Below are 12,984 nucleotides of genomic sequence, written 5' to 3' on the forward strand. Positions count from 1 at the left end.
CTGGTTTAGTGCAGATGGAAAGGGTCAATTCTTAAACCAGCTTAAGCACTAGTGGAAACGTGCCCTAGGTGTTAGCTTCCCATGATATGGCAACCAATGAAGAGACTGTAAGCAGCACAACAAGCTTCTGACACCACTGAACCCAACTGAATTGAATCAAAGAGCATACTAATAGAAGCTGATCTGTACAAGAATCTCCATAAGATAGTGTCAACTGTACATACTGATACAGCACATACGTACTGACAATGAGGTACTGTAAATCAACAAAATTTCATAAACATCTAACTTTTGTAAGTTTCGTAAGCAATCTCAGGTTTACTAAAGTTAACTGCTTACTGTGGTGTATTGTGTATACTGATTAGTTAGAGGCGGAGTTATGATGACATGTATGTGATAACCGTAGGGCAATCGCTTTGTTAGATCGCGTTCCGCGTTCAGAGTCAGTGTTCGGTGTGTCCATAGCAATAGAGCGTCAGTCTTCCATGGTGTAGAATTAGTGCGTGCGTGTAAGTACAAATACAGTACAATTGGCGATGAGGATGGCCACAGGAAGACATGGTAAGCTGGAAAAATTTAATGCAGGAGTTGATAACGTAGAAGATTACAAAGAGCGTTTTCTCCTGTTCTGCGCTGCGAATGGGTTGGAGGACGCAGACAAGCTGAAAGCAGTCTTCTTGACTTGCGTTGGCACTGCGACTTACACGCTCTTGAAGAATCTGGTCAGGCCAGAGAAGCCACAACACAAGTCACTGGATGAGTTGTTTAAGCTGTTAAAGAGCCATTTTCAGCCACGTATCGTTGTGATCGCGGAGAGATTCCGTTTTTATCATAGTCTTCAGACAGAAGGTGAGACGATCGCGAATTATATGACTGAACTACGCAGGCTATCGAAGCACTGCGATTTCGGAGACTACCTGGATACAGTGCTCAGGGATCAACTGGTGTGCGGATTGTATCACGAGGATGTGCAGAGAAAGATCCTTGCCAAATCAGAGCTGACCTTGACAAAGGCAGTCCACATTGCACAAGCCGCTGAAACTGCGAGAGACGAAACGCATGCTTTACGTGGGAATGCCATACGGCGACCACCTGCAAAGCAAGTCGAGACGGCGTTTAGCGTACAACGTGACACAACAGATGGCGCTTACAAGGCAATGCAATTAGACAGCAGAGAATGCTATAGATGTGGTGGGCGTGGACATCACCCTAGTACATGCAAATTCAAGTCTCAGAAGTGTCATTTCTGCAGGAGACAAGGGCATATCAGAGTATGCCGCAAACGATCTCAACAAGATGAGCTCAAGAAGGACACCGCAGCCGTACGTACCACAGCGAAAGGCAAGCCACAACCCACTCATGAAATTGATGAAGATACTGTCAGTGTGGTGTTTGCTCAATCTGGAAAGGGCGGAGTCAAGATCACACTGGAAGTAGGCGGCAGTCAGATACCGATGGAGGTGGACACAGGAGCCACAGTGACGGTAATACCCATCAGTGTATATGAGCAGTATCTGACCCATGTCCAGCTACATGCAAGTACGGTGTCAATGAAGACGTACAGCGGTGGAAGCCTCAAGGTGAAAGGAGAGGCAACTGTACCAGTGAGATACGGTGAGCAGCATGCTACTCCCAAAATTATAGTAGTAGATGTACGGGGTAAACCAACCATTCTGAGGAGAAACTGGTTAAGTAAGATCCGGCTCGATTGGGGATCTCTGTTCAGTGTTGAGGCACGCCAAATGTTTGACCCCAAGGAGAATTTTTCAAAATTATTTGGTTCCGGCGTGGGTACTGTACAAGGGCATGAGGCAAGAATTACACTGACAGCGAAGGCTAAACCGAGATTCCACAGGCCTCGACCGGTGCCACATGCTCTACAAGAAAAGGTCAATCAGAAACTACATCGCATGCAACGCGAGGGAGTAATACGACCAGTAGAGAAGAGCGGCTGGGCAACTCCAGTAGTTGTAATTCGAAAAGGGGACGGTACAGTGAGACTGTGTGGTGACTACAAGGTCACGCTAAACCCCTATTTAGATATGGGAGGTTATCCAATGCCGAACCCCAGAGTTTGTTGGCAACCTTGGCTGGAGGAAGACGATTCTCGCGAATGGATCTGAAACAGGCGTACCAGCAGATGTGTGTTGCCCCTGATAGCCAACATTATTTGACGATTAGTATCAACAAGAGTTTATTCACATTCAATCGAATGCCTTTCGGAATATGTTCAGCGCCTGGAATTTGGCAGCGAACTATGGACAACCTCTTGTCAGGAGTTCCTGGTGTCATCTGCTATTTGAACGACATATTAGTAGTTGGCGAAATGAAGAACAACATGAGCAGAGGTTGTTAGCAGTGCTGAGACGATTGGATAAGGCTGGTATGAGATTGAAACAGGAAAAATGCGAATTCAATCAGCCGCAAGTGGAATACCTGGGTCATATTATCAGTGAGCAAGGCATCTCGCCCTCGGAGACTAAGGTCCAGGCTATTAGAGATGCGCCGGAACCGACGAACGTGACAGAGCTTAAGGCTTTTCTCGGCTTACTCAATTACTATGGGCGGTTTTTGCCAAAATTTTCAGCGACCTTGCGTCCTTTGTATGCGTTATTAGGCAAGAATCGACCGTGGAAGTGGGGATCTAAGGAAAGAGATGCATTCCAAAAAGAGAAACAGAAGCTTCTGGAATCAAAATTTCTGACACATTACGACCTGCAAAGGCCAGTGGGGTAGGTGCCTGTCTGGCACACATAATGCCAGATGGCGAGGAGAGACCGATAGCCTTTGCATCCAGAACACTGTCGACAGCGGAGAAAAAGGACGCCCAACTGAAAAAGAGGCATTAGCATTGGTATACGGAGTGAAGCAATTTCACAAGTACCTAGTGGGCAGAGAATAGACAACAAGGAAGCAGATTTGTTGTCTAGATTGCCGATACCTACGCAAGTGATTGACCCAAATGAGAGAGATTTACCACGTGGACTACTGCGATCAGTTGCCAGTGACAGCAACCGAAATAGCCAGAGAAACCCAGAGAGATCCGATACTGAGAAAGGCTTATGAATATACCCGAAGTGGATGAAGAACTGCAGTGGATCCGTGTTTAGAGCATTACGCCAGACGATCCACAGAGTTGTCAATCGATAATGGATGCCTACTCTGGGGAAGTAGAGTGATTATACCAAGGGCATTACGTACGGTGGTGGCAGAAGAAATTCATGATGAACATCTTGGAGTCGTCAGGATGAAGGCTTTAGCAAGGAGCTTCATCTGGTGGCCCAATCTTGATAGAGATTTGGAAGACTTGGCTAAGAGATGTGAGAGATGTCAGAGTCAAAAAGGAAGACCAGCACGAGTCTTACCACCTCACCCATGGATCTAACCAGCGATGCCTTGGGAGAGGGTGCATGCAGACTTCGCGGAACTATCCCGAAGACAGTATTTGCTGATGATCGACGCTTTCTCGAAGTGGCTAGAAGTACACGAGTTGGGCACTCATGCCACCACAGAGCAGACCATAAATACGATGAGACGGACCTTCAGTTATCACGGCTTACCCCGGAGGTTGGTGATGGATAATGGGCCCCAATTTAGGTCACATGAATTTCAGATGTTTATGAAGGTCAATGGAATTCGACATCAGTTAACACCGCCTTATCATCCATCATCCAATGGACAGGCTGAAAGATTGGTCCAAGAACTCAAGAAAAGTTTGAAGAGTCGGCCAACCGGGAGATCCATCAGTCATCAGGTATCATCATTCTTACTGCGGTATCGAATGACACCAAACACGACAACAGGGAAGGCCCCGGCGGAGCTGATGTTGAAGAGAGAATTGCGAACTAGACTAACTTTTTACGACCTGAAGCAGGGAGCAAGATCCGAGATCTGCAGACTAATCAATATGAAGATGCTACTTTTCGAGCAAGAGACCTCGAACCAGGATCGACTGTAAGTGTCTGGAACCCGAGACAGGACAGTAGAGGGAAGTGGTTAGGTGGTACTATAGTTCAGAAACTGGGTCCTACAAACTACTTGGTCAATGTCGGAGGAAGTACTAGATATGTACATGTGGACCAACTAAGATCCAGAGATGAGAGGAGTATGCCACAAGTGGCAGAGACAGAAGAAACACCAATTTCAGTGGCCCGAATCAAGGCACACACCGAGATAAGGCAGCAGTTGAAGAGAACACAACAGCTGAACTAGGTGAATCAAGCCAGAAGACACCAATGACAGCATCAGCTGAGTTATCACCCGGAGCAGAAAGAAGATATCCGGCGAGATCCAACAGGAGACCTCCTGCTAGATACAGACAAGACTGAGGAGGAAGGACTGTAGTGTATTGTGTGCACTGATTAGTTAGAGGGGGAGTTATGATGACATGTATGTGATAGCCGTAGGGCAATCGCTTTGTTAGAGCATAGATACTAGAGCGGGGAAAGGGATTGGAAACGCCTAATAGATGACGTCATCGTTCAATACAAAACGATCCGGGTCGGCGGTTGCCCTTGATGCTCGTGCGCGTTACGCCATTCTGCGCGCAAAAAAGTGGACCTTTACGTTTACAGCAAGTTGCAGCAGACTAGCCCAGGTCAATTTTCACCCAGTGCCATTGGTACAGCAATGAAACGGACAACTTTGGTGTCTCTCGTTGTTCGCTGTCTTTCAGAGTTACTGGCAAACGTGTGAGCACTCACTAGTGAAGGAAGCCAGTGAAGGTACCCATATCAATGCTATCATAATCTAGGGAGACGGAAGAAATACACAGAGAAACGATGAATGGGTCTTCTTCCGGTACTAAAATGGCGGTGAGAAAACCTGACGTCGTCAAGTTTGTGTACCTCTAGCAGTGGGCTACGAGCTCACATAACCGGGGAGAGTGCATGAACTAAGCAGGCGGTATTACGTCAGTGGAACCAGGTATAATAGATGCTGAGAAAGGTACGTAGTTCAGTACACTATAGCTAGTATTCTAAAGGAGAAAAGGTCACATTTTCTGCTCTGCGCTTTGTGTACCTTCAGCGCGACCTTGATAGTTCACGAGTAGTAATAGGTTCCAAATTCTGTTCTGGGTGCCTTTCAAGAGTGGAAATGGGTACTTGAGAGGCTGAGGACATTGAATTGAACCAATTTAATAAAGATTTCTATCAGGTATTGTGCAAGTGCAACCATAGCTATATTAGTATTAGAGCGTACAGCAAGTATGGTTCCTCGTTGAAGAAATATGTTCCAATGTGTTAGACGGGACGAAAGATGTATCTGACTTCCAAAAAGAACAGGGAGAGAAGGAAGTCTGCTGCCAGGGAGAAACTTGAAGTCGAATCGTGCAAGTCTAGCCTTGACAAGGTTTGATGGTATTGTCCTAGCCTTTCCATTGATGGCATCAACAGTACCCAAGATAATGTGACTAATATTGGCTTAATTACAGGATACTCAGACACCTCTGAATCCAAGCATAACCTGTGTAACTCAAACAGAGGTATAAGACTGTGGATTGTAATTGTAATTAATGTACTAAAGTGTGACAGGAACACTGTGTTTTCTCGTAGTGTGAGGATGTCTCCATTGTTGAGAATCGACCTTCCCAAACTTCTGGCCCACTTGATTTTGATGACATAATGAGTTCATTAGCTTTACCAAAGGGATGGTTCACTGTCTCTACAAATGCAGTCTCTTTGCTGTGTTATTGTCCACATTGTTGCCAACTCAACATTTCAGCCTGCTGAAGCAGATGTTGCTTTGAAGATTTTGGACGACCATTCCTGGGTTGTTTTCATGCGTGGACGAAGAGTGAGTGAAAGAGGTGGTACCCGGTTGTCATCACCCCTGGTTGCCACCGATGGTGCTTCTATTAGAACCATTATAGATAATTTGGAGAGGTCTCAGATTTGCATCGGCAATCCTGATGAATGTTGGCGTCCTCTATCACAAAAAAGGAAAGGACAGTTCAAGAAATCTGGAGGAGATGAAGTCATTGCATTTATGGACCAGAAAGAGGCCGCGTTCAAAGGAAAGTGTTTTACAAGAACCATTCGTCACGTCAGTTGTGACATGGTGGCATGTGGCAAGGACGGTCGATGTAGAACATGTAGGCAGTATAGAGCAACACTTAGAGCAAGGAATCATCGTGAAAAGAAACTGTCGGTGCAAACAAAGAGGGCAGTTGTAACTCGAACAAACAATCGTTATACGACAACACCAGACAGAGTTTTACAAGAATTCTGTCAAGTCAGCCATGCAAAGGATGGCTAGAATGAAGTTACTTTTAGTTGCAAATGAAGAGATGAATGGTATGGAGCTAGATTCTAAAACACACAATGACCTACTACAGATAATGAAAGAGCTGTCATCTGAAATTGCTTCAAAATTTCCCAAGAACTCTTTTCGTCAGCTATTTTGGAAACAGCAGATGGAAGCTGCATTATTAAAAAAATCCAAAGCAGATGAGATGGCATCCATTGATGGTCCGATGGTGCCTGTCTGTCAAGCAAACGTCATCCACTGCCTATGAGACACTTTATAATTCTGGTCTGGTCACACTTCCATCCAAACGAACACTGAGAGATTACACCCACACTTGTACCGTGTTTTCTGGATTTTGTAACAGCATAGATGAGAGGCTTATTCAAGATGCCAGTTTTGATGGTGCTGCGACTGGCAAAAGCACGTTGTGTTGATTTTTGATGAGATGCACATTAAGGAAGATTTGGTGTTCAACAAAACAACAGGACTGCTGAAAGGTTTCATCAATGTTTGTGATATCAACAATCATCTGATGAAATTTGAACAGTTATTGGCAACCAAGAAATCATTGCCAGCCCTTGCAAATTCAATGCTCATGCTAATGGTGAGAGGAATATTTACATCCTTGAGATTTCCATATGTACAGTTTCCTTGCAAGACTCTTTCTGGTGATACCTTATATCCTATTGTTTGGAAAGCCATTCAACAACTGGAACTACTTGGATGTAAGGTGCTGGCAATAATCTGTGATGGAGCTAGTAGTAATTGTAGCTTCTTTTGTATTCATTCAACAAAGAATTCTTCAGAGGCTCAGGAGCAGCTAGCTTATAGAACTAGAAACCCTTTCAGCTGTGATCGTGACCGCAAATTTCTCTGGTTTGTGTCTGATGCTCCCCATTTGATGAAGACGACACAAAACTGTTGGGCTAGCCCTAAGCGAAGTCTCTGGGTTGGTTATAGCATATTGTATGACAGATATTGCACCTCTGCTATCAGTGTTTGTGTTTAGAATTGTGGTAAAGATATAGGTTGGAATCATCTTCGACGACGGTACTACCAAGATTCTGGGGCACAGAGATGTGCTGGAGGGTTGAGTCTTGTCCCTAAGCTGAAGTTTGAGCACCTCAAGTTATCCTCGTTTTCTAAAATGAGAGTGGACTTAGCAGTTCAGGTAAGAATGTATGTACGTCTCCTTGCTACAGTAGAAATCATTGCGACTGCTTTTACCTCTTTCCTCTGAACAGGAATATACTGGATGTATCATACACATGTTTATGTGTGTCTACAGGTACTGAGTGAGTCAGTGTGTCATGCTCTGCTGGAGATCGGGGAAAACGCTTTTTCGGGAACAGCAACATTTTATCAAATGATAGATTGATTCTTTGACTGCCTGAATGTTACCAATTATTCTGAGTGCTACAAAAAATTGAAGCCCTTCAGAATGCCTTATCGGTCTGTCAACGATTTTCGTTTCAAGTTAATATTTATGGCACTTATTGATGATATGGTAAACTAAAGTGACTTCACTTACTATACAAGCTATACATACATATAAAACACATGACAATATACATTTTTTACTTGTATATTTTATTTAATATAATATATACATATATATTTTACTTTTGCATTTTATTTAATATAATATATACACACAAACATATATATATATATAATTTTATTTAATACATTATATATAGATTGTTAATAAATAGAGTACAACTCAAATACAGAGTCTTGTTTTCACAGTGGTTGCAAAATTAATTTCTTCCGTATCTGGACAAATGGAAGAGCAGTGTAGCAGAAAGAGAGGATTTGTCTGCCTCTGTAAAAAAGACCATGCTGTTGAGTATTGAGTAGAGAGACTCTAGAAGGGATCAAGATAACTGGTAAACCTTCAGTTGTCAAATTACTTGATTATGTAGAATATCCTGTGCAATATTTAGTGAAATCATTCTGTGAAATGGGCATTTACTGAGCATTCCAGAAGTGAACAGCCTGCTATCCAATCGAATCTGTTGCCAAGATATACTTGAACAATTTTTTGGCAAACAACGTCAGCAGAGAGGAACCAATGACAATCCGAATGTAGAACAGTTTGAGTACAACACATTTTCTATTCGAGTAATGAGCTCAGTGGCCTTTGCTCCTGTCCATGAAAACACTGGGAGATTTTTGAGAGGAAGGAGACCAGGTGATCTGGCTGTAGACAAAGAGAACACTCCATTGCATAAGCGACCAAGGCTATGTGCAAAAGAATTGTTCTAAGGGCACTGTGAGATTTCAGCAACAAAGTACCTAAGATTTCAAAGTTTTACAAAGAGGCTTAGCTTTAGAAGTACCTACTGCATGAGCTTGTTTGTACTGTTCCATAAATGATCTCACAAATGAAAATCCACGTATTGTAATCCAAAAGTCTACAATCATTCCAAGTAGCTGATGACTACCATCATCATCAAGATCTGAAGACAACTGTGACCAATAGAACTGAATGTCATCTGATCCCACAACTGCCTCTCTGACTTCATCACGGGAACATAACGAGGATGAAGTGTCAAGTGCTGACAAATTGTATAGCTTATGAATATTGAGTTCAAGCTGCTCAAACAGGAGATAGGACAGATCACTGACTATAAACAGACCTCCACGGTTTACTCGATCCACCCAGTGTCTAGTGTAGGCGAGGAAATCTTCACAATCCGTCTCATCCTCACACATCCCCCAGAGGCACAGAATAAATTCCTCTTTTTGGTGATGGGAAGATCGTTCTAGCTTCTTTCTTAGTGACACAAGAATGTAACCTGCCATGTATGGTATCACCTTTTGCTCCTCTGTTGACGTGGCCAATTGCTCAGACTGATGAGTCAACGACGTAACCTCAACAGGGTAATGGACTTTATGAAGTGCTCCATGATAGCAGTGACCAACATTTGACAAAGCATCGAATCACCTGAACACACCTCAGTGGGTTGCGACTTCCGCAGTATTGTCAAGTCATTGGAGACACGAACCGCATGGAAGTTGCACCAAATTGTCTCCTTCCACGATCTCCTGGGCTTCTTTCCCACGTCCTTCAAACACGAAAGACGCAACCGCAACAGTGACTTAGCGAAGCTCTCGAATGCTTGCCTGTTCTGAGCACTCCAGACAAGTAGCGATTCTGCTAAAACTGAAATACTTCTACTTCTTTCACTCAGGGAATCGTCTACCTTAGTCAACACAACTGCCACAGCGTCGCGTAAAACCTCAGAATCATTGCAAGGGACAGCTGCCATATAAGCCGTCATGACGTCACGTGTAACGCAGATGGTCTCGGACGTAAGCGGGCGTTGCCAATCCCTCCCTCCCGCTCTAGTATCTATGGTTAGAGTGTGTTCCGCGTTCAGAGCTAGTGTTTGGTGTGCCTATAGCAATAGAGCGTCAGTCTTCCGTGGTATAGAATTAGTGCATGTGTGTAAGTACAAATACAGTACACTTACCAATCTTTGTCGCTCACATCACTTTGCATAGTAACAGTGGGTTTTCCAACATACTCATAATCATCACGTGTCACCAGTGCCAGACAGATGGACACTGGCAAGATAGGACACATTCATATGGGCTTAGCGGATATCTATGCGTGCCAGCGTGGTGCTGTGGTTTTGATTTCCTGTTGATGTTCTACACAAAGTGCAGAAAAGTGGCTATGTCTAACAAACTCACATTGCCAATTACTTTCTCAAGACTGTCCATGCACTGTAAATGTACACTACAGGTTCCACAACTTCGGATTTAGTGACATCCTTATGAGCCCCCAAGAGGTGTTGTTGTATCCAATGTCAACCGTGCACGAGGGAAAGCAAGTGACCCCGCCGTGAGCTGGGTGTAGTATAGTGTAGTACATTCCTTGAGTACGACTCGGGGTCACGCCGTGACCATCAACTGTGACTTGCACCGTGAGCACATTGCCACAATTTTGTACTTCATCATGATCAACGCGTACGAAAGTTTGCTGTTTACAAAATGACATTTGTTCACTTACAAAAGTTTTACACTTACAAAATTTGTTGATTTACAGTAATTAGGTTTGCTTATAAGACTTCTTTTTGACACAAAATTTAGTTCCTGCCAAAATACGGGTACTAATAATTTTTTCTAGTTTTACAATTTACAGTTACATAACTAAATTTTCATACTTTTTTATGTTCACACACGCCACTTATAGTACATATACCCATACACGTACTCTATTTACAATTGGTTAAACTGATATTACACTGTTGTAGTGTTGCACCGATAAGGGTATTTGGCCGATATACCAATAACCAATATCCAAGCAAAAAGAGTCGATACCAATAACCGATATCTGATACAATTATATTTTATAGATAATCATTGATGCTCACGTCTTACATGCCTTGCAGTGCATGAATTTGTGTCCCCACTGTTGTGCTAAATTTAATATCCGAGTGAGTGACAGACTCAAACAATTCTTACCCTATACATGTATACATGTAGCTTAATCAATTAGCAGACCTATGGAATATCTGTTAATATGTCTGTGTTTTAGACCCCACGCATTTCGTTGTGTCAAAATGTTTAGTTTTCTCAACATGATTTATCTCCATCCTAACCTGTTATGTGATAGATTGAATTGAATCCAATTCCAAACTTGCCAACTTTCATGGGATCATCTTTCTTCACACTGCGATATGGTTTCTGAATGCCATCCCAGTCCTCACGTTGAAACACAGCGTTGTTCTGAGCGTATAGAGCAGGACCTTGATATTTCCTCAGTGATTTCTTCACCAGACGTTCCGTACCGTAAACATTCTCCCTTGCATCAAGCAAAAATTTCACTTCAGTGGCTCCGGCATCGTCTGCATTCTGTATCAACTCCTGAAATCAGACAGAACAAAGTTAATCTGTACGCAGAACGATTTGAACGAGAAGAACAAACCTTCAAAATCTGTCCTCCTTCGGGATAGCGTTCCAATATATCTTTCAGCAGATGGACCAGCGGCGGCACCTCCTGACCAAAACTTTCTCCTGCCTCTCCATCTATTCAAGAAAACCAAACTAAAACATGTAAAATATATTTGCACATGCGCAGTAGACTATACGGCTGACGGGGTGGGCGCGGTCAATAATTTGGCCGACCTGTTCGCCACGAGCATGACCCTATTCAAAACGTCTGCGATGCGAGGTGTTGTATAATGTGTTATGCTCTAGCCACAGGATTAGAATAGTTTACGTCTTGACATGCACGTGACTTGAGTTGCGTCATCATGTAAACTAATCTAATTAATTCATACGAGTCGCGCATAAGATATGAACGTGGTTTCAAACACCACTCTTAGATTTAGCAATCATGGTACTGCACAAATAGAACCGGAAACGATCGCCACGATAAGAATTCTCGGATAAGGTAAAGCAGCCAGCCCCTCCCCCTTTTTTGACTTCCGTTGTGTGAGACTAAGGTAGTGCATGCAATACAGTACACCGTGCTTTCCTTCTCTGATTGTAATTACGTACGTACTACTCTCTCTTTGCTTCTGCGTAGATACAAAACGTAGTTCATCTGGGGTCTCCAAACAAACAGCGTGCGTTCGCATGATTTCCAAATACAGATATAATATTATTTGTCTGTAGTTACGTATTAATTTCTACTCGACTCTACAACTGCTATATGTTTGTCTCGTGACACATTTGTCTAGTAACGCGATTAATTAATTAGACTACTGTAGTCTAATAGCAAACCATCTAGACAATGTCATACAGCTCTGTCTGCCTTCTGGAGAATGCGGCAATTTGAAAGTAAGTCCAGCTACCACAGTCGCATACGTATACTAGAGGTAAATACTGCACAAGAATGGCGCTTTGAGTCTTTCAATGGCAGATGTAGACTCATGCATGAGGCTCTAATTGCATTCCACTAGCCTTGTTTCTGCACTAATATAGAGCTTTATCTCTACGAAATGTGATGCAAGAATTTCTTGCATAGCTAGATACGATCACGCGGATGACTGCCCTCGATATGTCCTTGTTTGAGCAAACCTTTTTTCTAGACACAAACGCAACATGCTAGCAGAATACACGTGTGTACTGGCATTTTCCGCACCCCAAACTAGTGGGTCGTGTATGCTAAATTGACAAACGTTTGAGTCTACGCAGAGCTAACAGCCGTAAAAACGTAGCATGCATGCAGCTACAGTATCTAGACGTCCTACATACAACGTCACCCACCTGAACCTGAGTCAGACATTCTGCCTCTCCGTCGCCGTATCTAGTACGTACACCCGTCTGGACGACAGTTGACTCAGCTGCCAAGTGGGTCTTCTTGAAACAATTGGACACACTAGAAGACAAGAAAAGCACAACTGTAGACGCCTGACTCGAAGACACTACACGTGGGACGACGTGTAAGTACAGTTATGAACAACGCATGTGCTAATATCCGTTGTCTGCTTGTAGTTATCGAGATGTCTGAGGTCATGGTCACGTGCACGTGGGGTACGCCCTGACACGGAAAATGGACATTCTCTCATCTAGACACGGCGCCTATCCACAAGATTTCCCACAAATCAACTAGCCGATTGCTGCAGGTCTCGAGAATTGCCGGCAAACAAACAAACAGAAACTGTACTAGAAGTCCTACTCACTCAAGCAAGATGCACATTACAAGACACACGTGCGCGTACTAATTACAAATTTGCTCCTACAGATGTAGGAAAACAATTGCACTTTCGTCACTCT

At 43.4% G+C, this 12,984-nt stretch overlaps 2 protein-coding genes across 2 annotated transcripts; one reads left to right on the top strand and one right to left on the bottom strand.

Annotated features, from left to right (window-relative positions):
* The first annotated feature begins 542 nt into the window (after positions 1-542).
* On the top strand, positions 543-2,123 carry LOC134179652 (uncharacterized). Its single transcript, XM_062646588.1, has one exon. It carries the CDS (start codon positions 543-545, stop codon positions 2,121-2,123), a length of 1,581 nt encoding a protein of 526 aa, XP_062502572.1.
* Positions 2,124-10,857: 8,734 nt separating this feature from the next.
* LOC134179653 (sacsin-like) lies at positions 10,858-12,606 on the bottom strand. The gene is made up of 3 exons (XM_062646589.1): positions 12,475-12,606; positions 11,189-11,289; positions 10,858-11,127 (listed from the first exon to the last, which is right to left on the bottom strand). Exons 1-3 carry the CDS (start codon positions 12,491-12,493, stop codon positions 10,858-10,860), a joined length of 390 nt encoding a protein of 129 aa, XP_062502573.1. The 5' UTR covers positions 12,494-12,606.
* Between the last annotated feature and the right edge of the window lie 378 nt (positions 12,607-12,984).

The sequence above is a fragment of the Corticium candelabrum genome, chromosome 5 (genome assembly GCF_963422355.1).
Source record: "Corticium candelabrum chromosome 5, ooCorCand1.1, whole genome shotgun sequence".
Taxonomy (NCBI): Eukaryota; Metazoa; Porifera; class Homoscleromorpha; order Homosclerophorida; family Plakinidae; genus Corticium; species Corticium candelabrum.